At 41.1% G+C, this 26,109-nt stretch overlaps 1 protein-coding gene and 1 long non-coding RNA gene across 3 annotated transcripts in view; both read left to right on the top strand.

Moving 5' to 3' along the window:
* Window positions 1-3,953: 3,953 nt before the first annotated feature.
* Window positions 3,954-9,956, top strand: LOC144379445 (uncharacterized). Its single transcript, XR_013442451.1, has 3 exons — window positions 3,954-4,185; window positions 8,030-8,128; window positions 9,882-9,956. It is a non-coding gene; the product is annotated as an uncharacterized LOC144379445 (long non-coding RNA).
* A 167-nt stretch (window positions 9,957-10,123) lies between these two features.
* The window catches only part of LOC118525314 (E3 ubiquitin-protein ligase TRIM34-like), a 16,250-nt gene continuing 264 nt past the window's right edge, over window positions 10,124-26,109 (top strand). Inside the window, exons 1-7 of one of the 2 annotated variants that reach the window (XM_036075999.2) lie at window positions 10,124-10,453; window positions 11,293-11,388; window positions 12,026-12,256; window positions 18,286-18,308; window positions 19,542-19,642; window positions 19,948-19,974; window positions 20,275-21,927. In XM_036075999.2, coding sequence (XP_035931892.1) covers window positions 10,262-10,453; window positions 11,293-11,388; window positions 12,026-12,256; window positions 18,286-18,308; window positions 19,542-19,642; window positions 19,948-19,974; window positions 20,275-20,840 — 1,236 coding nt within the window. In that variant the 5' untranslated portion in view covers window positions 10,124-10,261 and the 3' untranslated portion in view covers window positions 20,841-21,927. Of the gene's footprint in view, window positions 10,454-11,292; window positions 11,389-12,025; window positions 12,257-18,285; window positions 18,309-19,541; window positions 19,643-19,947; window positions 19,975-20,274; window positions 21,928-26,109 lie in introns of those variants that run through there. The other variant, XM_078058470.1, reaches the window with a different exon arrangement.

Raw genomic sequence — 26,109 nt, 5'->3', positions numbered from 1 at the left:
GTGTATGTGGCAGTAATGCCATCTGGTATTTCTGGGGCCTTAGGACTGCGCTGGGCCATAATTAGAGATGACGTGTCCACCGTGGAAGTTTGGGGGGCTCAGGAGAATCTCAGGGCATAAGGAGCCTTCAGTCCGCAGGACTGTCCATGGACAGTGAGCAAGCTGCAGTAACTAGAGCCATCACCAGAGGGCGATCAGAACTTTCTCAACCCTGGGAACTGAGATCCTCGCTGGAAATAGACCTAGGATCTGCGCTCATTTGTGTGAAATTCTAATGATCTTCCCTCTTGTCTGAGGACGATGCTGGACAATCTCTTGATCCTGACTGCACCCCAGATCTGTTTTGTTAATCTCAGGACCCTCAACCTTTCCCACTCTGCAGTGCCTCTCCCAGGCTGTGTACCTACCCAGTGCAGGTGGTTCATCTAGTCTCCCAAGGGTGGGAGGAGAGGAATTGCTTTTCTCCTCAGGGTTGCTTTGCCACTGAGACCCTACAGGCAAAGTACTATTTCCCAAGTGCTTTAAGTTATTCTTGAGAATATTGGACACTTAAGAACAAAGGTCATAATTGTCTTCAAGTTGTTTGGTGGTGGGCGGAGGGCACCTCATGGTCCATAAGTAAGTGTTAATTATCTTTCTACCAGAAATGCTATTATGCCAAGTGGTCATCTTTAACACACTCATACAATTTTAGAATATTTATGTTTAATGTGGGATATGAGTGCATTCTTATTGTGTTGTAAGAAAGCTAAGTTACACAAACAAACAAGGCAAAAGGTAGCACAAACTAACGAAATTGTGAATGAAAGTAGTTCATTACAGATAATTAAAAATAGTCAAAATAATTACACGATCCAATGCTAATAAACTCTAGAATTCTGTGAAAAATAAAAAAAGTCCAATATTCAAAAAACAACCAGAAAAGCTTCACAATGAAATAAAAATTAAAAGATGTACACAATTATCTTCCATGTTCAGGGGGCCTTATGCATACTGATATTTGCAGAGACCCAGGCTTCCGAGTTACTTCTACAAGTGGAGGCTCGCAGAGCAGAGAGCCCAGCTAGACCCTGCCAGGGGAAGAGTGTGGGTCCCATGGGGATAATGGGAGTTAAGTCAGGGGATCTGGGAAAACTGACACTTTACTCCTGCCCTGGTATGTTTGTAGCGGTTGTCATCCTCCTCCAGATAACTCCCTAGCTCTCTCCCTGCCTGTGTAAATGAGTCTTGATGATGTTGACAGTTGTCCCCCTCTTGTGGCCTCTCTTCTGTTTACCTAGAGCTCCAACTACAGTCCCATGGAACTATGTGCAGATTCCTGAATACACCGAACTTGCTTATCCTTCCATCCAGGCCATTCCTGTCTTCTGGAAGCATAGCTCAGCTGACAGTGACATGCCAGAGAAACTCTTGATACCCTAAAAGGAGTTTCCAAAAATGCCATCTTGTTCTATCTTTAATATATTACATGTTGGTAGATGGTTAGGGAAATAATAAAAATATGGCAAAGTCATAGCATGCTTGCAAGCCCATTGAATTCATAGAGAAATCAGGTTTTAAGAAAAATAGAGGAAAAAAAACCCAAGTGTATAAAATTAGTGATGGAAATTGGATGTTATTCACACAGAAGTGATGGACAGTGCTGAGGTAATTCACACACCTAAACTAATGATTTACACACCTAAACTAACAAATCTGTCTAATGATTTGTTATCTGAATGATGTAAATTACCAATATTGAATTAAGGATAAACAAGCCTAAATGGGTAATTATTGACTCCTTAAAAGTGGTCATAGCAAAAATCTAAATGTAATAGATACAGATATTTTTATGGGAAAGTTGTTAAAATTTCAAACAATTTTTTTAAAGATTTTTAAAATTTTATTTATTTGTCAGAGAGAGCGAGCACAAGCAGGGGGAGTGGCAGGCAGAGGGAGAAGCAGGCTCCCTGCTAAGCAGGGAGCCTGATGCAGGATTTGATCCCACAGCCCTGGGATCACGCCCTGAGCTGAAGGCAGCCTCTTAACCGACGCTGAGCCACCCAAGCGTCCCTCAAACTATTTTTTAATTGTCTTTCTGCTTGGGGCTTATCCTTGGGCCCCAAACACGAGTCAGATGATGAGGGAGGGCAGAAAGAACAATGGTACCTTGGAAAGCAATTCCAGAAGTGGCACTTTTTATGTAATGTGCTCTCAAGGAGCCCAGGAGACTAGGATTTCCTTGATGAATACAAACAGAAAATTAATCCATCAATTTATTTTCCTCATGTGCTCTTCATGGAGGCACAATGTGCTGAGATCATCCTGTGCCCAGAACGGGTGGTGACTTCTGATAGGGACACTCCTGTTCAGGATGACTTCCTATCAGATGTGGTGTCAAGGTTATCTCAATTTCAAAGCAGTCCTTTCTGTCCAAGGCCCCAAAGGCCCAATTCACCACTTGAGGCCAGTGGTTCTCAACCTCAGACTCACATAAGAATCACTTGGAGAGACTACATCAAAATAAAAAGCTTCTGCACAGAGAAGGAAACAATCAACAAAACTAAAAGGCATAGGGAATGGGAGAAGATATTTGCAAATGACATATCTGATAAAGGGTCACTACCCAAAATCTGTAAAGAACTTATAAAACTCAACACCCAAAAAACAGATATCCAACTAAAAATTGGACAGGAGACATGAGTGGACATTTCTCCAAAGAAGACCTACAAATGGCCAAAAGACACATAAAAATATGTTCATCATCACCTACTGTCAAGGAAATGCAAATCACAACTACAATGAGATATCACCTCACACCTGTCAGAATGGCTAAAATCAACAAGAAACAACAGATGTTGGTGAGGATGTAGAGAAAAAGGAACACTTGTGCATTGTTGGTGGGAATGCAAACTGGTGCAGTCACTCTGGAAAACAATATGGAGTTTCCTCAAAAGGTTAAAAATAGAACTACCCTATGATCAAGGAATCTCATTATTGGATATTTACCCAAAGAATACAAAAATGCTAATTCAAAGGGATACATATGCTCCTATGTTTACAGCGACATTATTTACAATAGCCAAATTATGAAGTGTCCATCAATTGATGAATGGATAAAGAAGAGGTAGTATGTATCTACAATGGAATATTATTCAGCCATAAAAATAATAAAATCTTGCCATTTGCAATGATGTGGATGGAGCTAGAGAGCATTATGCTAAGCAAAATAAGTCAGTCAGAGAAAGACAAATACTGTATGATTTCACTCACTTCTGTTTACCTAGAATTTAAGAAGCAAAACAAATGAGCAAAGAAAAAAACGAGGGGGCAAACAGAGGGGAGGTGGCGGGGGGAATGGGTGAAATAGGTGATGGGGATTAAGGAGGGCACTTGTGATGAGCACCAGGTGATGTATGGAAGTATTCAATCACTATATTGTACACCTGACTTAAAAAGCTGAAGTTTTACATCTGTGTGACTACTGCACAAATAGGATTTAGAAAATCATACTCCAAAAAGTTGTCCTGGTCTTTTGTAGCCAGCTCTTCCAGCACCCTCCATCCCTCGTCTGCCCAACTCCTGGCTATTTCCTAGGAGGTGGTGGTGTGTTCTTTGGGGGCAAATGGAAGGTGGGATCTGAGGGGATAATTCAAATTGGTAGGCCGAACGGACGGCCTGTGCACAACCATAAGATGGGAGGAGACTCTCGGTGCCTAGTTGGACCAGGAAGCAGAGAGGGTTAAAACAGCCTCTCAACCTCAGCACTCTGGACATTTTGGACTGGATCCTTCTTTGCTGTGGGAGCTGTCCTGTGCACGGCGGAGTGGTTAGCCGTACCCCTGGCCTCTACCCACTAGATGGCAGTGGCATTCCCCAGGTTGGACAACCAAATCTGTCCTCAGACTTTGCCAAAAGTCCCTTGGGGCAAGCCCTCCCTCCCCCCCCCCCTTCGAAGCACTGAGTTGAAGCATTTCTCTTCCAGTGGCCCTACAGGACCGCTGCCCATTGGGCCCAGAAGCTCCTTCCCCTTTCATCTTCCTGCCAGCCCTGAAGATTTCACTTTCACTTCCCAGCCATCTGCTCAGGAGGAGTGGCTTCTGGCCGACCCAGCGCCTGTTTGGTGAGGAAATGCTGACCTAGCCTGCCCTGGCTTTTCTTCACCACTTAAATCAGGAGCCAAGACTTCTCTGCTGGGGCTTCAAGGTGCGTGGGGAAGTTAGTGGGGAGCAGAGGGTGGAAGACGCCAGAAGGAAGGTATGACAGGAAGGTATGTGAGTTTAGTGTGTGGCCCAGACTTGCTCTGAAGAGAAGAAAAGTCAGTTTGCAGACTTCCTGCTCTGAGTGCAGACAGACGGCAGCCTTGATTCTGGAGACGGGTGGCCTGGAGAGAAAGGAGCGCCCAAGAGGTGGGGAGCATTGTTCCTTTCCTGGAGGGGCCCTTCTTTCTCCAGGCTGCGTCCATCCTCATCCCCTTACTGTTCTAGAGTTTGAATTGCCTCAGCGAGGTCGCTGAGGAGAACTGGAATCCTTTCCCTCTCTCACTCTCTCTCTTTCTCAAAGTTGAACAGAAAGTATCTTCTCTTCTGCCCACCTCTACCTGCTTGAAGAAAAGCTGGCAGAAGAGGTCCCTATGTTCCAGAGGTTTGAAAGCCCAGGCTCCTAGAGTGGAGCACAAGACAGAATAGAGTTTGGGGGGCATGGCTGGGCTCATATTGAAGCCGATTCTCTCATTCCTCCCCCGGGGAACCAACCGAGGGGCCGTCTCTGGCCTTCCTCTCCTGCTGGCCTGCAAGGTGATGTGCCTGCCACCTGCCTCCATGGCCCCCTTTCGCCCTGTGTCCTTCCGAGTGCCAGTCTCAGGGGTCTCTTGACACTTCCCTGCATAGGCCCCTGTCCTCTTGCTTCCAGGAGCCCGCTGACACCAGCATCCCCACCTGCCTTAGGGCTCTTTCTCCATCATTCCTCCTCTGTAGACACACCTTTGCATGGTTATCTCAATTCCTTACTATTTTTCTTCGTTCAGAGCTAATTAACCGGAGCTGATTATTGCTCAGAGGGAGTCCAGAGGGGGCGCCTGGGTGGCTCAGTCCTTAGGCTCAGGTCATGATCCCAGGGTCCTGGGATCGAGTCCCACATCGGGCTCCCTGCTCAGCGGGGAGCCTGCTTCTCCCTCTCCCACTCCCCCTGCTTGTGTTCCCTCTCTTGCTGTGTCTCTCTCTGTCAAATAAATAAATAAAATCTTAAAAATAAATAAATAAATAAAAGCTCATATACAGGGGCACCGGGGTGGCTCATTCAGTTAAGCAGCTGCCTTTGGCTCAGGTCACGATCCCAGGGTCCTGGGATCGAGTCCCGCATCGGGCTCCCTGCTCAGCAAGAAGCCTGCTTCTCACTCCCTCTGCTTGTGTTCCCTCTCTCGCTGTCTCTCTATCTGTTAAATAAATAAATAAAAATCTTAAAAAAAAAAAAAATGAAGGAGCCCAGAGATCCAGTGGTCTTGCTAAGACATTTGCTCCATGACTGACAGTGATGATGTCCCATCTGAAGCTCACTTCTGAGCAGTTTTCACATTGATGGGTTTGTTACATACCTTCTGACACATGTACATCTGTATGCCTACTTCTCAGAAGTCGCTGTTCCTGTCTTCCTGGGGGGGGGGTCTATGCTTTACTCCTGGATGGGGTCCATTTCTGCCCCGATACTGATTGTCCCCCAGGTTCCAAAACAAGGCCCAAACCCATAGGATGAAATAGATTTATTTATTTATTTAAACAATTGATTCATTGGAACTAAAGCTGCTGGTGTAAAAAAAAAAAGTGCAATGAATATGCATTCAACATGGAGTAAATGTTAAATACATAAAAGAGCTTACAGTTGAGTTGGGGAGAGATTGTAAACAAACAAATAATTGATATGTATACAAGAAGGTGACTAATAGCATGAGGTAACAGTTTTTAAGTGTCAAGTGTAGTGACCTGGTAAAGGCCTTGCAACTGTTAAATAGTTTTCCTGAAGGCCTCCTTGTGAGGAGATATTTGAGTAGAATCTTAAGAATGTGAGGGATTCAAAGGCTTTAGCATGGGTTTCCTCCCGGATTGGAAAGAGGCCAGTGTGGGCTGGGGCGGAGTAGGCAGGGAGGAGGAGGAGGTGTGTCATGTAGCCTGACTGGTGGTGATGACAACCAGCTCACGCTGGACGACATGTATTTGAGCACAAGGGTGACGGGACTGGTGTCTGCTCTGAGGAGCACTCTAGTCAGCGACGGGAAAACAGCGATGGCAGGACACTGAGGAAGGGCAGTGATAGTTTCAGGGAGAACCATTACCCAGAATCCACGCAGGAGACGCAGGTGGCTCCTGCCAGGGGGTGGCAGTGGAAATGGTTGGGACTAATTTGAAGAAAACACTCAGTGTCTTCTGATGAACTAATGAGACCAGGAGCAATTTAATAAAAGTGGTCATATGTTACAAAATGACTTTTTTTTAAATGACTTTTTAAAAATATTACTTTCTAGAAACATATTTACCAGAGAGCTAGAGCTCTTGGAGAGAGGGTCATGAATGGGGTGTTTTTTTTGGTGGGGGGCAGGCACAGATTTAGCCCTGGATTCTAAGGAGTTGCTGAAGCAGGAACTCTCAATATAGAGTTACGGGGAGGGAGCATTGCAATATTTCTGATTTCCTCAGGTCTCTCCATGTCAAAAACAGGTCCGACTTCCCCAGGGGCAGTTCCTGACCCAGGAAACCAAGAGAAATGTCTAGAATGCTGTCTAAAACTTCAAAGAACATCCTTCCCTGCACGCCACTTCCTGGAGACACTTTTATTTTACTATGTGACCTGCAGAGAGGCATAGAGTTGCATTTTCAGGAGTCCTACACTCAAGTGTAGGATATTTGTGGCCGCCAGTTGACTTGGGACTGCCATCAGGCAGATACTGCTTGTATTCCCTTCCTATCTTCCTGATCACTGCTGGGCTCTCGGGTCACTCTTGGGCATTGGTGGGGTCACTGCCCATGTGTGGGGACTCTGCCTCCTTTGTACCTTCCTCCTTCTGTGGCCAGTGTGGTGGCAGCTGCTTTAATATCAACTTCTTGTAGCCCCACTGTGAACATGAGGTTTATAACCCCATAGTAGGATGCGTGGTCCACTTCCCCATAGACTTGAGATGTTTCTCAGCATTGGTTGGATACTGAATAGAATGAAAGATAACAGAGAACCCCATGCCTATGGTTGGCTTATAGCTTCAGTTGTGAGCAGGGGTGGATATTATCATGACCTGTAAACCCCTGGTCTTGCCAGTCATTAAAGCTTGATCTGACCATAGGACAATTTTCAATATCTGTACCATTGGCTAGATCACATTGATCAGCCCACATTCAGCTTTATCTTTCACCAGGTTCACTTAATGGATGACTGGAGAAGTGAGCATATTTCTAGACCTAAATTTATCTCCATACAGCTTTCATCATGCCCCTATTTTCTCTTTTTAGAGCAAAGGGAAGATTATAGTTTGTTACGAACCTCAGTTCTTTCTTCATCAGACCTTTTCAACTGTGTTACTTTCCTAAGGTTTTATAACCAATTATGGCTTAAAACCACAGGAATTTATTCTCCCACAGTTCAGGAGGCCAGAAGTCCAAAGTCAAGGTGTTGGCAGAATTGGTTTCTTCCGTAGGTACTGAGGGAGAGTCTGTTCCATGTTTCTCTCCTAGCTTCTGGTGGTTTCCAGCAGTCCTTGGCATTCCTTGCCTGGTTGCTGCACTGCTCCAGTCTCTGCCACCATTGCCACATGGCCTTCTCCCCTGTATGTGGTGCACCCTCTCCTCTTCTTAAAGGACACTGGTCATTGGATTGAGAGCCCACCTATTCCAGTATTACCTCATCTTAACTTGATTACATCTGCAAAGACCTTATTTCCAAACAAGGTCACATTCACACAGGCGATGTCGATGTGGGGGATAGAGTTCAATCATTTAAAACAAGTATCATGATTAATATCTACTGAGATCTTCCTTTTTTTTTCTTTTTTTTTTTTTTTGCCTCACAGTTCCTTGTCCATAATGAGTCCGGGTTCTGAGGATCAGCAGCGTCTCCGTGCTGCCACCCTGTGATATGCCTTCTGACTGACCACCAGGAATAATTTTAGGTTTGGTTTGTCATTCCCACTCATGTGACTTAACAGAAACCAGTCAGGTTCACGTAGCTTAGCTGGGGCCTACAGGACAGGAAATGCCGCACAGCAGCATGGCTGCCTCACGTGAGCTCCCAGTGAGGGTCCATACAGTGGTATAGGAGGGACGTTATCTCCTTCATCTGGTCATTTGTAAGAGAACAAGACCACGTGGTATGTATGAAACTAACATAGCTTAGGTAAGTCTTGGGCCGGTAGACTGATTACCTTGTAAGAGCCATGAACATAGCTTCTAGCACCCTACTGGCAAATATTTCATTACATGAGTCACAACCCACTTGTGGAAGCGGAGGTCTGTGCTTACCGAAAATAATAAAAGTAAAACAGAGTGCTAGGAGAAGGTAATGTCCATGTCCTTTTTATGGGAAGAAAGGACTTAAGCCTGATGATGACCCTTTGTTCCCGTACATCCAACCTTACTCCCAATCCTGTCCCTTTTATCTTACCGTCTCTCTCAGCCTCGTCTGTTTCTCATTCCCTCCAGCAGCCTGTCCTACAAACTCCCAACACTGATCCCTGCTCTTTGGAGAGAGGCTGTCTCTTTTACATCATTTAGGAAGTGTCACATTTTTGGTCCCTGCTGGCCTGTTAATGCCAAAAGCCTAGCAGCTCTCTGCATACCAGCCATATGGGTATTTTAAGACCTGTAGAAGATGTTGTGTCTTCCATCAACAGGGCATTCATATATGTGACCTCTTCTCTCTAAAATATATTTTTCCTCTTTCTCATTCCATATCCCTTCTCACAACTTTTAGTTCAATCCTTACTTATTCAAGGGGGATATCTTTGATATTCTCCTATTTGGCAAATTATTAGTTCCTCCAAAACAGGGACCCCTGGGTGGTAGTGTTTATCACACCTACCAGACCTCTGAAAAAGGATCCTGTGGACATTGTGTTCACCCTAATTCAACTTACTGAATGAAATAATCTTTATAAGCTACTTCATTCAATTTACACACTTCAATAAAGTACTCTATTTCCCAAGGACTTTTGTATAAAGAGTAAATAGGTCAAAGTGATTTATAAATTGTAACTAGTTCTACAATTCTTAGTGGTAAAATTCCTTCCCTACTGTGGCATTTGTTTCTGTGAGTGTCTCTGGGAGTGAATATGAGAGAATGGAAGGGTTCTGTATGGGACAGGTATATGTGGAGGTAAGCATTTCTTATGTTGAAACTATATCTGTGGTCCCAATGTTTACCTATTGGAGAACAGATAATTAATGGAACAAAAAGATGAAATGCTGATAAAAAAGAGGTCTAATCACCTATGGAGAAATGAGGAGGTTCTTTATATATTCATCAAAGGTTGTGTTCCTGTGCATTCTAGCACTAGGGATACAGGAGTGAATAAAAACAAAGTGCCTAATCTATGTGTGGATTGTATTTTAGGAGTAGAGTATTTAAGGAAAAGATATCGTATATTATATAGTGATAATAAGAAAAGGATGACTAATGTGTAGTGAATGATATATTGGTAATTGTGCTATAGATAAAGTAATCATTAGGTCCTTCTGATGAAATGATATTTAAGGAGAGAGTTGGATGAAGTATAAGAGGAAGTCATGCAAATATCCAGGGGTGGATCATTCCAGGCTTAAAGAAGAGCAAATGCAGAAGCCTGAGGCATTAGCAGTTTACCCAGGCCACTGAATTTTATTTCTGTTTTTTTTTTTCTCTCTTCTTTTTTGTCCTTCAACATTTCAGTTTTGACCAATCCTTAATATCTGTACAATTAAAATCCTTTTTACTCCTGCCATTCTTACCTCATCCCCTTTCAATCTGCACAGCCATCCAGGAACATTTAAGCAAGAAGAGCTCCAGGAGTTAGGACAGGAAGAAGCCAGGGGAGATGTACTAAGGCTTTAAAAATCCTGAACATACAAGATGAGGTGTCCTGTCCCATCTGCCTGAAGCTTTTGACAGAATCCCTGACTCTAGACTGTGGCCACAGCTTCTGTCAAGCCTGCATCCCTGTGGACACCAAGGAGTCAGAGATCAGCCCAGGAGAGGAAAGCAGCTGTCCTGTGTGTGGTATCAGATACTCACTTGGAAGCCTATGTCCTAATCAGCATCTGGTCAACATAATGGAGAGAATCAGAGAGTTCAAGTTGAACCCAGAGAAGGAGCTGAAGAGAAACCTCTGTGTGCGCCATGAAGAGAAACTCCTGCTCTTCTGTAAGGAGGATAGGAAGGTCATTTGTTGGCTTTGTGAGAGGTCTCAGGAGCACCATGGTCACCACACATTCCTCGTGGAGGAAGTAGTCAAGGAATGTCAGGTAGGGCCCAGGATGGAGGGAGAAAAGGAGGAAGATGGTACTTGGTGGGAAATCTCACCTTTCCATCCTTCTGTACACAGCTTGGCACCATGGTACTGAGCCCTGTAATCTCTTTTCATGTATGTCTCTTACACTATGCTCAGCTTCCAATGCCTGAAGGACATTTCTGTGTATTCCTTCCACTTACATAAAGAATGAGCCTTGGGGTGCCTGTATGGCTCAGTCAGTTAAGCCTCCGACTCTTGGTTTCAGCTTGGCTTGTGATCTCAGGGTCATGAGATCCAGCCCCACATGGGGCTCCAGGCTCAATGGGGAGTCTGCTTCCCCTTTCTCTCTTCCTCTGCCCCTTCCCCCCACTCTCTCTCAAATAAATAAATCCTAAAAAAGGGGGGGAATGAGCCTAGAGTCTAGAGCCTAGACTCTTGGCCAAGAGTGAGAGGTTTTTTTTTTTTTTTCCCTTTTGTTATATGAGTGGAGAGCTTGGCTCTCATTGTTCCCCTCAGCAGGATGGTTGCTCTTCAACATTGTGGATTGGATGTGGAAAGAGTGTCAGTAAGAGTATAGGATTTTTCTTGGGACTGCAGAATCAATCCTCTATGAAAAGAGAGAATTAGGCTACTCTTGGTGAGGGATGGTGACACCCAGGAACAAAGGATGTATTCTCCTTAGGTTTTCTGCTGTATCATAGATTCTAATCACAATTTCTGTAAATTGGTCTCTTCAAGGATCAGCCTGATTTCTTCCCCATTTATTCTTTGCTGCGAAAGCTCGTAGATTGTTGATGAGTCCTGATGTGAGTCATCTGATGTGAGTCATCTGATGTGACTTCTCTTTCACAGGAGAAGCTTCAGGCAGCTCTGGAGAGGCTGAGGAAGGAGCAGCAGAAAGCTGAGAAGTTGGAAGCTGACATCAGAGAAGAGAGGACTTCCTGGAAGGTAGGAAGAGACTTTCTAAGGGGTTTTTGACACAGGAATCTTGGCAGGACCTTCAGTCCAAATCACAAAGAAGCCCCTTCCTCTTTGTTCCCTGACACAGAATGCGTCCAGAAGCCATTTGATTAGTTCTCCTCTTTGTCCTGTCTCTGTTACATTGAGGGCTGGAGAGTGGACATGTTACAAGTACACACAGGTATTTGGAATTGAGAATAAAGACAGACTCTTTGGTGAGGAAGGATGGAAAATTCTGTCTTCCATTCCTCTTTTCCAATGAGACTCTGACACCTCCAGTGAAAGACACTGGGCAAAGGACCAAGATTTTCCCCAAGGTTCAAACTTGGAAGTGTGGTAATGCAGGGAGGTGTGAGTGTCCAATACAGCCATCTACAACCTAAACCTCACTTAGGTTTTACATTTCATCCCAGGGTTGGCCTAGATAAGACAGTCTGAGGCCTGTTTACTAAAGGGAAAATAGTAGGAAAAATACCCAGCTTTCCCAAAAATTGCTCCCGTGCCTCCATTTCCCTCTTGGCTAGAACTCGTGAAAAAATATTTCTTTTCTTGGCTCCTAATCCCTTATACAGTAGGTTTTCAGGAAGATAGACTCTTTACCTCTTTTGTTTGTCCAACCTTGAAGTACCAGATACAGACTGAGAGACAAAGGATATGGACGGAATTCAATCAGCTTAGAAGCATCCTGGACAGTGAAGAGCAGAGAGAACTGCAAAAATTGGAAGAAGAGGAGAAGAGGATACTGGATAGCTTGGCTGAGGCTGAGTCTGAGCTGGCTCAGCAGAACCAATTGGTGAAAGAGCTCATCTCAGATCTGGAGCATCGCCGTAAATGGTCAACAGTGGACCTGCTGCAGGTAAGAGGAATGCCCCAATCTGGAATTCTTGAAACACAGTCTAAGCTACCTTCTTTTCTGTGTCCTTGGGCTCTAATCTTGGTGTTAACACTAAGAGGTTCCTTTGGCTTTGTGGAACCATTCTTTGTCATCCATTCAAGATATCATGGACCATCGAATATAAGCATTCCAGGGGAGTGTCCTACTTTATTATTTTATGAAGTAAGGGAATACATTTGACCTTGGAGAGAAGATCCATGGTATCCAGTGATATTCTCTAGACCCCTATTATCTGTGATCCAGTGTTGGATGATTTTCAAGTTCTTTTCATTCATCTTAGCCATAGGCAAATACATGCATTTTCAGGTATAAGAAATTTATCCCTTTTTTTTAATTAAAAAAATCTGTATTTATTATTACAAACTTCTCTTGTTAGATTTTTTTTTTAAACATGAAGAGATAGAACATTGAGCCTTTTGTTAGGAGGATGGGCAAATATATGGATAGGAGGTATTATACTTGAATGGTAAGAGTCTGTGTGCAAATGTGTATGTGAATGTGTGTGTGCCAGAAAGGTTGCTGGTGTCAGGAAAACATGCTGGTGCAAATCTATAGACACTTGAGGCAACAATTCGAACTAATGTTAAAATTTAAACAGTTTTTTTTTTTGAAGCATTAATACTGTGACTGTGATTCTGAGCCATGATGTATGATGGTCATTCAGGGAATTCCAGACTTTTCATAGTTTTTACCTGATTCCCTATCTTCTTCCTTTTCTTTTCTGGATTTCCAAACACTTTTTTTTTTTTTGATTCTTGATATCAAGCAGAAGGATAATTGATTTTCACATGTTGGCTTGTTTCCTTTGTCTCTGATGCTTGTATCTTAGTTTTTTCCTTTTTTCTTTTTTTTCAGTTCCCTTGACTTTTTTCTTCTTTTTTGATTTCAGATTACTCTGGGGCAGAGGTCACAAAATCTTCTTTTTTTTGTATTGGAATCACCTGGAGTGCTATAAAAACCTTAGGTCCTCAGACCCATTGTAGTAACATAGATTTTGCATTTTTTAAAAACCAGGATCTCTAAGTGATTATACCACCAAACAAATTTTAATAAAAACTACAATAGGTCTTTTCAACAAATTGGGCTGGGAAAAACAGAATATCCACATGCCAAAAAATGAAGGTAGACTCCTACTTCACACCATATACAAAAATTAACTCAAAGTAGATCAAAAATCTAAATGTAAGTAAAAAGGCAAAAATTATGACTCTTAGGAGAAAACATAGGTATAAATCTTTGTGACTTGGGATTAGGCAATAACTTCACAGATACGGCACCAAAAACAGAAGCAACCAAAAATAAAATAAATTGGAGCTCATCAAAATTGAAAACTGTTGTGCTTCAAAGGACACCATGTAAAAGTGAAAAAACATCTCACAGAATGGGAGAAAATATTTTTAAATCATATATCTGATAAGGTTTAGTATTCGTGATATAGGGAAAACCTTTTACAACTCAACAATAAAAAGACAACCTGGGGCACCTGTGGCTCAGTCAGTTAAGCATCTGACTCTTGATTTCAGCTCAGGTAATGATCTCAGGGTCCTGGGATCCAGCCCCTCATCTGGCTCTGTGCTCAGCGCAGAGTTGGCTTGTCCCTCTCCCTCTGCTCCTCCCCCACCCTCTCCTCCTGGCTTGTGTGTGCACTCTCTCTCTCAAATAAATAAATAAATCTTTAAAAAAAACAATAAAAAGACAACCTAATTTAAAAATGGATAAAGGACTTGAGGGGTGCCTGGGTGGCTCAGGCGGGTAAGCATCCACTTGTGATTTCGGCTCAGGTCATGATCTCATGGGTCAGAAGATTAAGCCCTGAGTCAGGCTCCACACTCAGCGTGGATTCTGCTTGGGATTCTCTCCCCACTCACTTGCTCTCTCTGTCTCAAATAAATAAATAAATCTTTTTTAAAAAGGGACTTAAATAGATATTTCTCCAGAGAAGATATATAAATAGTAAATAAGCACATGAAAAGATGACTGATATCTTTAGCCATCAGGGAAAGGTAAAACCAAAACCAAAAAAAATGGACAATACCAAGAGTTGACAAAGATGTGCAGAAATTGGAACTTTCATATATTGCTCATGAAGTTGTAAAATGGTGAAGCTATTTTGGAAAACTGCTTGGCAGTTCCTCAAAAAGTTGATAGAGTTACCATATGGCCCAGAAATTCCATTCCTGGAAATGAAAACATGTCCACACATAAACTTGTATACAAAAGCTCATGGCAGCATTGTTCATAATAGCTCAAAAGTGGAAACAACCCAATTCTCCATTAACTGAAGAAGGAATAAACACAATGTGTTATACCCAAGCAATGTAATATTATTCGGCTGTAAAAAGAAATTAGCACTAATAGATGCTACCACATGGATGAACCTTGAAAATATAAGTGAAAGAAGACAGACACAAAAAGGCCCTTATTGTATGATTCCATTTATATGAAGTCTGTAATTGATAAATCCATAGACACAGACATCAGATTAGTAGTTGCCAGAGACTGGAGAGGAGGCAATAGGAAATGATTGCTACTGAGAGTAAGGTTTCTTTTTGCAATAAAGAAAATGTTCTGGAATTAAATAGTGGTGATGGTAAATATACATAGTAAATATACTAAAATCTACTAAATTGTGCACTATAAAAGGTGATTTTTTTTTTGTATTTTGTTATATCTGAGTAAAAACAAAAACTTTGCAGGCTTATTCCTTTTCCCTTGTTTATAGTTCATCCACAAGCTCTTCACAACTCTTCCTATTGCCAACTTCACAAAGACTCTTGTGTTTATGTCACTTTTCCAGGCATCTGTTCTTCTTAAGCCAGCTTAAGTTGGTACCTGGTTACTTGTAATAAAAACAGTGCTCAGTAGATAAATGTTATACATTTTGTGGGATTAAGTTCCCACATTTAGATAACAGCTTCAAAGAATGACAAATGGGCTAACCAAGGAACTTACTCTTTTACTAGATTAGGGAGTTTGGATGTTCCTTTCCAACATGTTGAGATATATGCTATTGATTGTGGTGCTGTCCCTTCATAATCCTGTTTCCTGAAAGTTCTTAAACAGCTTTTCTTTTGTCTGGATCTTCATTGTAGTGATTTGGATGGGTCATTTCATTATATGCCTATTGTTTGCTAGAGGGCCTGTTGTTTGCTTGAGGGCTACACTCAAAACTGACTGGGAAGAATGAGCTAACAGAGAAATGCCAAACTTGAGAATGGATGAAAATTTAGATGAGACTTAGAAAGGAGGCACTTCTGTTCTTAATGTTTTTGTAATAGTATTATTACATTGGGCCATTTTTGTTTTTCAAATTTTGTAGCATGACACAGGAGTGAATGACAATAGGGAGTTAAATGATGGAGTGAACATGGCACCTATTGTTTTTATCTGTTCAGTATCCATTGCCCCTTTTCCTGGTAACAACACCTGGGATTTCTTTCTGAAGAAACACAGCATGTCTATTTTTATCCATGTACTTGTTTGGGGCTAAGATAATCAGCATCATGGAGGATGCGTAGGTTAATCTTATGTAAAGTAGTTTCTCTAATTCCTGTATTTCCACAGACTACACAGTTGGGCATTAGAAGTTGGGCATATGACCCAATTTTGGTCAGTGGCTCTAGGCATCAGAATTGTATTGTCACTTCATTGAAGAAAATTGTCCTTTTACATGTGAATTATATCAGTGAAAATAATTTAAACCAGGAGATTTCAAGTTGCTATCAATTAAAGTCTGAGAATAAAGTCAACAGACAGGGAAGAAAAGAGAATTATGAGACACAGAAAAGCCACGTATATGATAGCATTTGAGCTTCCATATCCACCTGTGACTGAAATAGTATTTCTCTGGCCACATGGTTTTTTTTGGGGGGGAGGGGTGGCAAGTGGGGGGTAGTTTAAGGCAATGTTAGTTGGCTTCTTTGTCATATACAACCAAACTACACTAATACAGGGAAGCAAAACCATTCCTTTGTTTTGGTTAACCCAGCTGGTGGCATTTAAGAGTAAGGCCAAATATATTGGTATATATTGTTGAAAACAAATAAACCCATAGTCGTGATGATGTGGAAATGCAGATTAGCCAAAAGTTAAGGATGTGGAATGGACTGGCTTAGTAGGGTGTTTTAGTGTTTGGGACAGGGACTAAGTGAATATTGGTAACGTATTTGACAAGTGGACATAAGAGAGGACACAATATAGTGGGTGAATAGTAGGTTATATTTTAGATATTCTGGGCTTTTGGTTAGTGTTTCTTCTTCTTTGTGTATTATATTAGCCTGTATACATGATTAGAGACAATAGATCATGATTAGATTATATAAAGTTTGGGAACAACAGCACCTGCATGTGAGCTGAAATTTAAGAAGTGGAAGAGGTTACGTAAAGGCAGTGTATGGAGCAGAACTTTGCTATATATAAACTATGTATTCTGCAAATAGAGATAGTTTTACTTCTTTCCAATATAAATGCTTTTTATTTCTTTTTCTTGCCTAATTGCCTTGACTGGAACCTCTAGTACCACTTATTTTTTTTTAAAGCTTTTATTTATTTATTTGACAGAGAGAGAGAGAGAGCAAGCACAGTCAGGGGGAGGGGCAGGCAGAGGCAGAGGGAGAAGCAAGCTCCCCTCAGAGCAGGGGGAGCCTGATGTGGGACTCGATCCCAGGACCCTGGGATCATGACCTGAGCCGAAGGCAGTCGCTTAACCAACTGAGCCACCCAGGCGCCCTCTAGTACCACTTTAAATAGAAGTAGTAGGAGTAGACATTCTTGTCTTGTACCTAAGCTCAGGGAAAAATCATTAGGTTTTTCATCATAAGGATGATGTTAGCTACGAGTTTTTCATAGATGCCCTTTATCAGGCTAAGGAAGTTCCCCTCTATCCCTGGTGGGTTGTTATTATTCCTTTTTTGTTGTTTTTATCATGAAGGGATGTTGAATTTTGTCAAATTTTTCCCCTGTGTCTATTAAAATCATCACGTGGTTTTTACCTTTATTCTATTAATAACAATGAGTTACATTAATTGCTTTTCTTATGTTAAACCAACCTTACATTTCTGTGATAAATCCCATTTGACCATGGTGTATATATACTCTTTCATATTTTGCTGGATTCAGTTTTTTAATATTTTGTTGAAGTTTACATCTATATTCATAAGAAATACTGGCCTGTAGTTCACTTTTCTTGTGATGCCTTTGTCTAGTTTTAGCATCAGAGTAGTACTGGCCTCATAGAATGAGTCGGGTATTGTAACCTCCCTTTCTATTTTTTGGAAGAATTTGTAAAGTGTTTCTATTATTTCCTCTTTAAACCTTTAGCAGAATTCACCAGTGAAGCCATCTGGACCTGACTTCTTTGCAGGAAGTTCTTGATTTCCAATCTAATCACTACATGTTTTAGGACTATTCAGATTTTCTATTACTTCTTGAATCAGTATTGGTAGTTTCTGTGTTTCTAGGAATTTGTCCATTTCATGTGGATTATCTAATTTGTTGGCCTACAATTGCTCACAGTCTTTATATTCCTATTAATTTTTATAAAAGTCGGCAGTAATGTCTTCCCTTTCATTCCTGATTTTAAGATTTTTTAAAATTTATTTTTGAAAGAGAGGGAGAGAGAGAGAGGGAGAGAAAGAGAGAGAGCATGCAAGCAGGGGGAGGGACAAAGGGAGAAGCAGACTCAGACTCCCTGTTGAGCAAGGAGCCTGAGGCGGGACTCGATCCTAGGACCCTGGGATCATGACCTGAGCCGAAGGCAGACACTTAACCAACTGAGGCACCCAGGTGCCCTCATTCCTGATTTTAATAATTTGTCTTCTCTATTTTTTTCATGGTATGTCTGCATAAAAACTTGTCAATTTTGTTGATATTTTCAATTAGTTCACTTTTGATTTCTCTGATGTTCTCTAGTGTTTTTCTATTCTTTCTTTCATTAATCCTGCTCTAATCTTTATATACTCCTTGACTCATGTTTTCTCTCTTCTTCCTAGGACATGAGTGGAATCATGAAATGGTATGTATGATAGGTGACCAGGAATGGTGCTTTTGTGTTATGAAGAAAGGTTTGTAGCCGTAAGAGTGTTCTGATGGTCAATTAGAATGAAAAATATTCCAAATCAGGGAAATTTGGATGTAGTATTATTTTAAATTTCTGATCATTAACAAAGGATTTAAGTGTTCCCTATCTAAGGAGAATAGACCAGATTCTATGGCAGTGAGTTCAGTGGTTGGAGTTCACAGAATTAGGGATGGTAAAAGTAATAAGGATCACAGATTTCACTATTCGACTCTTGTGACTTCACTTTGTCCTTGCTCTCAATTCTGTATTCCATAGGTGCCTATCCTATCACACGGAAGCTTCATCAAGCCCTAAAATAGGTTATAGGGGCAGCTCCTTTATATTTACTTTGCTTACACGGAAATATAAAAGACCAGGTCATTCTACAAGGTTCTGTTTAGTTTTCCAAAAACAAACCTGAACCTCAGGGTTAGTGACATTGACCTTGGTGCCATAACTAATCTCTTCCTAGTCACACGTGTTAGAAACTTACATGAGAAAGTGTAGTTCTTGTGGCTTAAGTTGCTAATCCACCTGACAGAATTAAATTCCTTACAAACACATGAAATTCTAACCATTTGTAGTTCAGTGATCATAACTTCTTCTTTGCCAAGTGTTTTTAACTTTTTTCCAGAGCACCTGAAATCTCAAATGTTATTTGTGCGTCACACCACTGGGTTTCAGGCTTTGGACTAAGGCACAAACTCACAGGTTCTCAAAAAGAGACTTATGGTTCTCACATTATAGCTAGGATCTGTAGCCTCACTACTTACTGATCTATCTGCCTGGGAAGACATATCTATGGCCTCCATGAAAGACCACTGTGATGACTTTACCACATATTGCATACCTTTTTTAGAGGTAGCAAAGGCTTTTTCTACATGTTATTTCATCGAATTTTCTATTATGTCCATGAGGTATCAAGAAAAAGGTTAATTATTCCATTTTTCGAAGAATAAACTGTTTATTTAAGGTGAAGACATTCCCAAGGTTACAAATAGTAAATGAGAAGGTAGACATGAGCACATTTCTTCTGGCTTCAGCATCAGGACTCTCCCTTCTTTCCAACTCAGGCTTCTCAGGGAGGAGGGTTCAGGTGCATCAGTGGCATGGAAGGAGAGAGAAAGGCAGTTGTACTGGAAGGGTACAAGGTAAGAGATGTAGGGTCAACGTTTTTGTCATGCCTAGGAGTGAGATCTGGACACTGAAGAAGCCAAAAACTGTTTCCAAAAGACTGAAGAGTGTATTCCATGCTCCAGATCTGAGCACAATGCTGCGCATGTGTAGAGGTGAGGAGAACCAGGACGGGAGGGTGGATGTGGGACTCCTGTGGTGTCAGCGACTAAATTGGGGAGCTGGTATAGTTTCATAGAGAGGATAGAAAGGAGGAGGGTATTCAGAGAAGGAGGGATATTGCTGAGAGAGATGTGGTTATATCTAAGGGGGAATGGCGAGGTGCCTAGTTCATCATCTCTTTCACCAGTTCATAGCCTCACAGGGCTCCCCTCTGCGGGCCCTACTCCAGAGAAGAGATAGGTATTGGTGCTTAATCATTTGCTTCCAATCAACATCACTGAATCTCTTATCGTTTCAGAGCTAACACATGTCCAGTGCTACTGGGGTAAGAAAAAGTTACTGGTTCTTTAAATCCCTGTGTTCTACTCCCCTTTCAGAAACTTGTGATTTCAGTGTGATTTCATGACCTTAGCTCCATGTGTTTATATATATAATATTATATATTTCTATATATATTTGAGAATATATATATATGAAATACATTTCTCCAGTGTTTTACCCCCTCCCCAATCCATCAATACAAGCTCTACCTAGTCACTTCCCACTTTCCCTCTTCACAATGTCACCAGATAAACCTATCCCATATTTTTCACCTGATCTTACAATTTTTATTTTTTTTCTGCAGTGGACATCACACTGAATCCAATCAACTTAAATTTAAACCTTGTCCTTTCAGAAGATCAGAGACAAGTGATGTCTGTGCCAATTTGGCCTGTTAAGTATACTAATTATGGTATCTTGGGCTCCCAATATTTCTCTTCAGGGAAACACTACTGGGAAATAGATGTGTCCAAGAAGACTGCCTGGATTCTGGGGGTATACTGTAGAACACGTTTCTGTAATAGAAAGTTTGGTGTTAGACAAGGCACAGTTCATCGGAATGTTTACTCCAGATACAGACCTCAGTGTGGCTACTGGGTTATTGGGTTACAGAATAAATTTGAGTATAAGGCCTTTGAGGAGTCTTCTACATCTCATCCCATGGTCTTGACTATTTCCATGGCTGTCCCTCCCCATCGTGTTGGGGTTTTCCTAGATTATGATGCAGGCATGGTCTCATTTTTCAATGTCACAAACCATGGGTCACTCATCTACAAATTTTCTAAATGTTGCTTTTCTCAGATTGCTTATCCATACTTCAATCCTTGGAACTGTCCAGGCCCCATCATCCTGTGTCCACCACGTTCCTGAACCTTCTTAGCCCCTCACCCACTTCTGTGTAAAGCCTCTTGTCCTAGGGCTCATCTACACCTGAGCTTACCTGCACCCTTCCAAACACCTCTTCCTTCCTTTCTCCTTTTATTATAGAATGTGTTTGTGCAATGCTTTTCTGCATGTATTGAAATGAAAATGCAACTTTTACCCTTTTGTTTCTCATTTAATTCTACTACCTTTATAGTTTTGTTATTATTGTATTTTAGTAGTTATTCTGTGGTTTATGCCTATGTTGTTAGTATCTTGATTTTTTTTCACAGATTATTGAGGTTCTGTTCATCATTTTCATATTGGATAATTTACATTAATCTACTTTTAAGTTCACTTAGTCTTTCATAATCCTGAATTTCTCTTAAGCCAGTCCTAGATTATTTTTTTGAGTGATTGCAGCTTTGTTTTAGTATTTCAATTAACAAGACTATTTTTGTTTTTTGACATTTCCTATTTGCTCATTATTATAAGCATATTTTCTTTCATAGCCTTTACCCTAGATATGATAGCTGCTGCAAAGTCCTTGTCTTCCTTGTTGTAAGTCCTTATTGTAAATATGACTTCTGCATTATCTTGGAATTGATCTCCATTGATTGCCTTTGTTCTTGAGTATGGACCATGTTCGTTTCTTTGTATGTTAAACAATTTTAACATGTATCTAAAATTCCCCAGGGGGAATTGTGAATGAGATGTAAAGATTCTGGATTCTGTTTATTTTTCTGAAGAATATTTTTTTCAGGCATTTGGTTGAACTCAAATTTGAAATTGTCCCCTGAATTTTGCAGAAGCTGAAATCTCTGGTCAGTTCTTTTAGCTCTATTTGGGCTGCTTGGTATCTGCCTCAAACATGTGTATTTCAGAGAGTTGCTCAGTGTGTATGTACAATTTGAGATTTCCTCCTCTGGATCTCTCTTTTACAGACATTCTCCTACCATTTTTCAGCTGTTGTGATAGCTCCAAATCATTCTTCTTGCTCTTCAAGCTAATAAGTCTGTATGCCGCTGAGTTTTAACTGTCCCACTCACTACCAATTGAGTTTTGCTTTCAAATAAAAAGCCATAAAACCAGAAAACTCCTCCAATAGTATTACCTTCTTCCAATTGTCTATTACACTCTAGGTTCTAAGTGTTTTGTCAGTCTCTAGTGCCTTCATCTTTTTGTTTGTTTTGCTTTGTTTTTATAATTGTTCAAGGTTTATAGTGTTGATATATAGGTTATGGATGCTGCTTTGTTAGAATATATACCTCCGTTTATAGAAACAGAACTTTAGTTTTTCTTGCTCTGGATGTTCTAAGCTATAAGTTCAATCGCTGAATTTTAGTGGTTTGTTTTTCCTTTTTTGTTATACAAACCACCAGATTTTATTCAAAGTGATTATACCATTTTGCATTCCCACAAATTCAGAAAGGGAACAATGATAGTATAGGGTTGGGTGGTCAATGCCGAGATATTAAGAATAGGTGTATTTTTCAGTATATTTGGTTGAAACTGAAGAGGATTGGAGAGCTGAGCCCGACTGTGTGATGAGCACAGCATAGTGGTATTGATTGCAGTGTTCAGAAGGAAAGAGCTTCCTTAGCCAAAGACCTCTTCTCTGTCTGGTACTTCTTCCTTTCCCAATCCCATCTAATGGATATTAGATCCATTGTTTTACTCCTCTTCCTCTGAATTGCTTAACTGACCCCACATCCTTGGTTAATATCTTGGGACTCTCTTATGAGAGCTGGGAGAAATCAGTGAGGAAATCAGGTCTTGTCAAGATACCTGAAAACTTGAGCAAGCAGAATACTTGGATTTACACTTCTCTCACCATACACATTTTTTTCACCAGAGCTGAATATGTTGGTATGTTCCATATTCCAGCTCAGTATATTCTGAGTTACAGGGAAAAATAAATCTTTCTTAGGGCTCTGTATTTTCCCTCCAGTCATTACATCTCCTACTTGGAGAGGAATATAATGAAATATCCCCCCCTTTGACCCATGGATTTTTAACACTTTCCCATTTGAGAAAACCTTAGGGTAAAGCAAGAGTTAACACAGTTAAAGTGTGTTGGTGGAGACAGATTAAACACCAATCCAAGTAAACCTTAGGAAGAAAACAGGAGATAAAAAGGTTGATTAGTATTTGTCAAAAATGGAAACAACCCGAGTCCATCAATGGAATAATAGAGTGGAATACTACTCAGACATTAAAAAAGTGAAATCTTGCCATTCAACAACACAGATGAACCTTGAGGGTATTATGCTAAGTGAAATAAGTCAGAGAAAGACAAATAACATAATGATTTCATCATATGTGTAATCTGAAAAACAAAACAAGCAAACAACACAAAACTCATTGATACAAAGATCAGATTGGTGGTTGCTAAAGGCCAGGGTTTGGGAGTGGGCAAAATGGGTGAAGGGGATCAAGAAGTAAAGCCTTCCAGTTATAAAATAAGTCATGGGGGTATAATGTATAGCATGGTGACTATAGCAAATAGTATTGTGCTGCAAATTTGAAATTCCTACAAAAGTAAATCTTGAATGTTCTCATCACAGGAAAAACATTTTTTTCATAACTTCCTATGGTGATAGATAGTAACTTGATTTACGGTGGTGAATGTTTCACAATGTATACAAATGTTGAATCATTATGTTGTACACCTAAATGAATATAATGTATGTTAATTACACTTCAATAAAAAATTATCAAAGGGGAATCATATATATGTTATTGATACCAGAAGAATAACTGAATTTTTTTTAAAGATTTTATTTATTTACTTTACAGGGAGAGAAAGAGAGCAAGCACAGGCAGGGGGAGTGGGAGAGGGAAAAGCAGGCTCCCCGCTGAGCAGAGAGCCCAATGCAGGACTCAATCCCAGGACCCTGGGATCATGACCTGAGCCAAAGGCAGATGCTTAACCGACTGAGCCACCCAGGGATCCCAAGAATAACTGAATTATATGATGTGACAGCAACTGTGTTCACAGCAAGAATGGTAGACTAGAAGTATGATTTACCATCAAGATGTTCCATTCAATTAAAAATATTTTTATAGTTATATATTTGCATATCTATCTATCAGTCCTTATATGCAATAACTTCTAATAGATTTAAGGCAATAAGCAACAGAATAGAGAAAGTCCCTCCCTGACTTCATGAAACTTACAATTGGGGGTGCAGTGTGAGGTGGGGTGATTACCACTGATAAGATCAGTAATAACACTAGGTTTCCCACTGCACTTCTCTCTCTTGCCTTCCACTCATGCATTTTCATTTTCCAATTCAAGGAATAGTGACCGAGTCCTCACCTCTAGGAGTAACCCTAGTTTTAGAAACAACTTCCAGAAAAATTCTAGCAAAGAAAGCCCTAGACAAAGAGCCTATGAAGTGTCCATGGGCCACAGCCCAGGCTTCTGGACCAGTTCCGCACTGAGAACAGTAGAGAAGAGAACTAGGCCTGGCTCTGCTCAGGGATGAAAAAGATACTTTGAGGAAGACAATAAGGGAAAGTCAGAAAGTTCTCTGAAGCTTAACAATTTAATGTTTCAGTATAATAATGTTGGATTTCTGCATGATGCTCCATAGAAATTCCTAGCACCCTGTCCTCCCTAGGTTTGAGAGCCTTAATGGGGTGATGGTTGCTCTGCTTTGCAGTTTCTTTGGTGTTTTCTAGTCTTACAAGATTTGCAAGTTCAAACTCAGGGATCTACTGCAGTTCACAAACAAACAACAGAAAAACTAACCTTGCCCATCCTTCTTCTTGGGCCATTTCTGCCACCCAGAAACTGAGCTCACCTGGGAGACAGCTAGAAGAGCATGTAGGAGGAATTTCCATAAGGGGCATCTTGACAACTTTTAATAGAACAAAATGAGGGGCACCTGGGTGGCTCAGTAGGTTGAGCATCCTACTCTTGATTTCAGCTCAGGTCTTGATCTCAGGGTTCAAGCAACAACAACAACAAAATGAGATGCATGCTTGTTGTTAATAATATGAAGAGACATCAGAAGAAGTGGCATGATAACAAGATCCTAAGACCTATGAGAATAGGGGTTAAAGTAGGGGAACTTCTTTATTTAACTACCTCTTTTCCTGTGAAAGACAGCCGTACCCCAGATTGACTCACTCAGATGGCAGATCCCACTCAAAGCTCTTTTTTTAAAACCATGACTCCCTCCTATCTGACTAGGTCTTATGGGATTATAGTTGACTTTTTAAACACTATCACCTCTACAACATCCTCCTTGTGCCCTTACCTCTCCTGCGTTACTGTTTGGCATGTATCCTTAGAAACCACACATTTCACCTGTCTCATTGTCACTGTCATTACCACAATTCACCTGTGCCACTGGACACAGAACTTTAGAATTGTTAGGGTTCTCCAGAGAAACAGCACCTACACGAAGGGGATTTATTATAAACAACTGGCTCACATGATTATGGGGGCTGAGAAGTTCCAGGATCTGGCACCTGCAAAGTGCAGACCCAGGAAAGCTGGTGGTGTCATTCAGTCCAAGACCAAAGGCTGCAGAGCCAGGGTAGGTGACGGTGTAAATTCCAGTCCAAGGACGGGAGAGGACCTATATCCCAGCTCAAGCAGGCAAACAGGAAACAAAAGGGATGAATTCCTCTTTTCTCTTAGGCCCTCAACAAATCAGGTGATGCCCGACAACACTGGGGAGTGCAATCTACTGAGTCCACAGACTCAAATGCTAATCTCATCTAGAAACAACCACCTCCCAGACCCAGAAATGTTTAATGGGGGCACCTCGTGGCCAGTCAAGTTGATAACACAAAATTAATCTTCACAATGATTTTCCTGCTTCATTTTTATTATGCTAAGATTATAGGGATTATATGTTAAATAACATTAGATAGCATTGCCCAACAAATGACACCATCCAGTTTCATCTTCCCAGCATCTTTAGCAGAAGTGTCATTTTGGCCATACTGAACCCAAATTCTGAAGGTCAGGCTCACTGTGCTGCCACTCCGTGAGAGCCACTGACTGTCCCACTGAGGGACTTGCAGATTTGCATAGCCCTTCCCTCTCACACACCTAACAGGATACACCCCTGCCAGATTCACTTACTCTAGCAAGTGGATTCAGAACAGTAGAGACCATGTTCCTAAGGCTGCTTCAGGGCAGCCTTCAGTGTGGGTCCCTCCTTGTGGTAAAGGAGGAATTTTATTCCTTCCACATGACAGCTCATTTGTAGGGAAAAAAGGCTAGGCGCATTTGTGTGAAATTATATTGCTCAGGTAA

Source organism: Halichoerus grypus, chromosome 11 (assembly GCF_964656455.1).
Source record: "Halichoerus grypus chromosome 11, mHalGry1.hap1.1, whole genome shotgun sequence".
Taxonomy (NCBI): domain Eukaryota; kingdom Metazoa; phylum Chordata; class Mammalia; order Carnivora; family Phocidae; genus Halichoerus; species Halichoerus grypus.
Note: the sequence above shows the minus strand (reverse complement) of the source record. Positions and strands in the feature narration are given on the sequence as shown.